We start from the raw sequence: 4552 nt of genomic DNA, 5'->3' as shown, positions 1-4552 counted from the left end.
TGTAACTATTGATAAAAAAAAGTTTTAAAAGTTTTAATAATCATGATTTGGAGTACTATTTTTTCATTCAAAAACCTTGATAAATAACAATACATCAAAAATATTATTGCAACCAGTGTTTTTGATTCACATTAATACAAGAAAATTATTAATATAAAAAAATACTTGAAAGGATTTATGAAAACTTATCACTTGAGAAAAATGAAGTTTGATTTAGAAAAATGAGAGAAAATTTTTAGTTATGACGTAAAAAGGTACATCCAAAGCAGAGAAACTATGATTTATTATTTATAACTTAAGTATGAGTGTTGTTAAAAGTCTTCTACATATCTGAATTATTCATATTCAAACCTAAAAAAACAAATTTATTTAATGAGCTGAATCTAAATGATTAAAATTCAGACCTTTATTAAGTGCAAACAAATTAGGTATAAGAAATATTACATTAAGTGCAAACAAATTATGTATAAGAAATATTATTGAGAGAGAAGGACATAGTCCCAAGTTGCTTTTGAACAAAATGGAATATAATTGAGAAGGTACAAAGAATTAAATTGAATAACAAAATTAATTAGAATAAATATATATTTGCATAAGTGTCACACAAAAGTTATTTTGGATCGTAAGGTGAGGATATGAAATTTAACATTATATTATAAGAATAATTATGAGCCCTAATTTTATTAATAAGAATAAATATATTAATAAGATATGATGTGGAATAATATATATATATATATATATATATATATATATTTAATAAGTACAAAACTAGTATGTGTTGTAAAATAGTTGGAGTGCCACGTGGGCCTAACAATTGGAAGGTGGCATCACTATTGATTGTGTATACATGTCATATGACACCTTCCCATTATTGATGTTAATGTATGGCTATAAATAGCCACTGTATGAAACATATACATACACCTTTGAAATAATATTACTTCCTAAATTTTCCTTCTTTTAGTATATTAATTTAGTAAGTTTTTATATAACACGTTATCAGCACGAGTCTCTGCCAGTTCAAGTAATGATTTTAAAAGCCTCGGAGGTATAAATTTCCTTTTCTTAATAATGTCTAATCTCTCTAAACTTGAATTTCTTGCTCTAGATATAATGGGAAAAAGCTATCTATCATGGGTACTCGATGCAGAAATTCATCTTGATGCGATGGGTCTAGCAGACACCATCCAAGAAAATAATGAAGCATCGAATTAAAACCGTGCCAAGGCGATGATATTTCTCCGTCATCACCTTGATGAAGGTTTGAAAATGGAATATCTCACTGTTAAGGATCCTCTGGTATTGTGGAACAATTTAAAAGAAAGATATGACCACCTGAAGTTGGTCGTCCTTCCACAGGCACGTTATGACTGGATCCACTTGAGACTTCAAGATTTTAAATCTATCAGTGAGTATAACTCTTCCATGTTTAAAATTATCTCACAATTAAAATTATGTGGAGAAAATATCATTGACCATGATATGTTGGAGAAAACATTTTCCACTTTTCCTGCCTCAAGTATGCTTTTGCAGCACCAATACCGAGAAATGGGATTTAAAAAATATTCCGAATTAATTTCACATCTTCTTGTTGCTGAACAACATAATGATTTACTGATGAAAAACCATGAAAGTCGACCTACTGGTTCTATGCCATTTCCTGAAGTAAATACGGCAAATTTTCACCAATCTAGGCGTGAAAAAGGTCGTGGCCGTGGTCGTGGTCGAGGAAGAAATTTCAATCATGGTGATCGTCTTGCACTAAATAATAACCTTCAACACCAGCAGTGTAAAAAGAAGAATGAAAAACATGATGTAGTGCAGAAGAAAAATTCAGACAACAAATGTTGTCGATGTGGAGGAAAAGGACATTGGTCACGTACCTGTCGTACGCCAAGGCACCTGGTTGAGCTATATCAAGCTTCCCTGAAGGAGGTGAAAAATAACGCTGAAGCCAACTTTATCTCGGAAGATACTGTTGAACCCATGCAACAGTATCTTTGAGAATTTTTCTTTGAGAATCCCGAAGGAAAGATAGATCACCTGATAGGTGATGGATCTGTGATAATGTAAATATGTTTCATTTTCGTCGTTTGTATGAACTAGTATGAATATGTTTTCCTAAACTTGTAAATAACTAAAAGGTTGTGTAATGTTTTTGTTTAGTAATAATATTATAATGTTTATTTCGTTTATATCTTTTATCTTGAAGAGTATATGGATACCTCAATGATCAATCATGAAGATATTTGTGTAATTGATAGTGGAACAACGCACGCCATATTCAAAGATGAGAAATACTTCTCCTACTTGCTTAGAAGAAAAGCAAATGTTACTACAATTTCTGGTAATTCAAACTTAATAGAAGGCTCCGGAAGAGCTACTATATTTCTGCCTAAGGGGACAAAACTCGTCATAGAAGATGCTTTGTTCTCTTCTAAATCCCCAAGAAACCTGTTAAGTTTTAAAGATATTCGCCGAAATGGATATCATGTTGAGACAATAAATGAAATGAATGTTGAATACCTTGGTATTACCAAGATTGTCTCAAACCAGAAATATGTATTGGAGAAATTATCAACTTTATCTTCTGGCCTGTATTATGCAAAAATAAGTACGATTGAAGCACACTCTATCGTAAACCAGAAGTTTACTGACTTAAAGACTTTTGTGCTTTGGCATGACCGAATAGGTCATCCTGGATCAATAATGATGAGACGAATCATTGAAAACTCAAATGGTCATCCATTAAAGAACCTGAAGATTCTTACAAATGATGAGTTTTCATGTGCTGCTTGCTGCCAAGGCAAATTGATTACTAGGCCATCACCAATGAAGGTTAACATTGAATCCCCTCAATTTTTGGAACGAATACATGGGGATATTTGTGGACCTATTCACCCATCTAGTGGGTCGTTTAGATATTTTATGGTCCTAATAGACGCATCTTCAAGATGGTCTCATGTGTGCCTCTTATCATCTCGCAACCTGGCGTTTGCAAAATTATTGGCACAAATGATACGATTAAGAGCGCAATTTCCAGATTATCCCATTAAGACAATTCGTCTTGATAATGCTGGCGAATTCACATCCCAAGCTTTTGATGCTTATTGCGTATCGGTAGGGATAAAAGTTGAACATCCTGTAGCTCATGTTCATACTCAAAATGGCCTTGCTGAGTCATTTATTAAGCGCTTACAATTGATAGCAAGACCTCTACTTATGAAAAGTGAGTTGCCTACTACTGTTTGGGGTCATGCTATCTTACATGCAGCATCACTTGTTCGTCTCAGACCGACTCATTATAATAAATACTCCCCATTACAATTGGTATTTGGTCATGAACCAAATATTGCTCATCTTCGAATTTTTGGATGTGCTGTATATGTGCCTGTAGCACCACCTCAGCGCACCAAGATGGGCCCTCAAAGAAGGTTAGGCATATATGTTGGGTTTGATTCACCCTCAATAATTCGCTACCTTGAGCCATTGACGGGAGATTTATTCACTGCAAGATTTGCAGATTGTCGATTTGATGAAACAAATTTTCCGCAATTAGGGGGAGAGAAAAATAAACTTAAAAGTGAAATTGCATGGAAAGTTTCGTCATTATCTCATTTTGATCCACGCTCCCCTGTGTGTGAACAAGAGGTCCAGAAGATCATCCATTTGCAAAACATAGCAAATCAAATGCCAGACGCATTTACTGATTCAAAAAGGATAACAAAGTCACATATTCCTGCAGTAAATGTGCCTATCCGAATCGACGTCCCAAAAGGACCATCTACAAGTGTCATAGCTTCTGAATCACAAATACGCCTGAAGCGTGGTAGACCATTGGGTTCAAAAGATAAGAATCCTAGAAAAAGAAGTACAAAAAATGACACTACAAAAGAATTTCACGAAGAAATTCAAGATCTGATTAATCCTGATATTCCTGAAGAAATCAGTGAACCCGAGACTCAAGTAAATGAAGAACTCTCAATAAGTTCTTCTACAGGTGATGGGATAAGTTTAGATCGATCAAAAATCATAGTGGATAATGTTTTCGCATATGATGTTGCACTTAACATTATGCAAGGAAATGAGGATCTTGAACCTCTATCCGTCGAAGAATGTCGACAAAGACATGATTGGCCAAAATGGAAAGAAGCAATTGAATCAGAATTGAATTCACTTGCTAAGCGTGAGGTTTTTGGACCAGTAGTCCAAACGCCTAGTGATGTTAAACCAATTGGCTATAAATGGGTCTTTGTACGAAAAAGAAATGAGAGAAATGAGATTGTAAGATACAAGGCACGCCTTGTTGCACAAGGATTCTCTCAACGACCTGGTGTCGACTATGAAGAAACATATTCACCTGTTATGGATGCAATAACTTTTCGATATCTCATCGGTTTAGCTGTACATGAAAATCTTGAAATTCGTCTAATGGATGTGGTTACAGCTTACCTTTACGGTTCACTTGATAATGAAATTTATATGAAAGTTCCAGAAGGACTTAAAATGCCTGAAGCATGTAGTTCAAAATCTCGGGAAATATATTCAA

At 34.2% G+C, this 4552-nt stretch overlaps 1 protein-coding gene across 1 annotated transcript; it reads left to right on the top strand.

Moving 5' to 3' along the window:
- Nucleotides 1-1551: 1551 nt before the first annotated feature.
- Nucleotides 1552-2007, top strand: LOC107001491. Its single transcript, XM_015199516.1, has one exon. The coding sequence runs from the start codon at nt 1552-1554 to the stop codon at nt 2005-2007; it is 456 nt and encodes a 151-aa protein (XP_015055002.1).
- The last annotated feature ends 2545 nt before the right edge of the window (nt 2008-4552 follow it).

The sequence above is a fragment of the Solanum pennellii genome, chromosome 10 (genome assembly GCF_001406875.1).
Source record: "Solanum pennellii chromosome 10, SPENNV200".
Taxonomy (NCBI): Eukaryota; Viridiplantae; Streptophyta; class Magnoliopsida; order Solanales; family Solanaceae; genus Solanum; species Solanum pennellii.
Note: the sequence above shows the minus strand (reverse complement) of the source record. Positions and strands in the feature narration are given on the sequence as shown.

Bases quoted from the DNA above. Each gene is read 5' to 3' on its own strand.
- LOC107001491 (XM_015199516.1), top strand. From the start codon at position 1,552: ATGGGATTTAAAAAATATTCCGAATTAATTTCACATCTTCTTGTTGCT.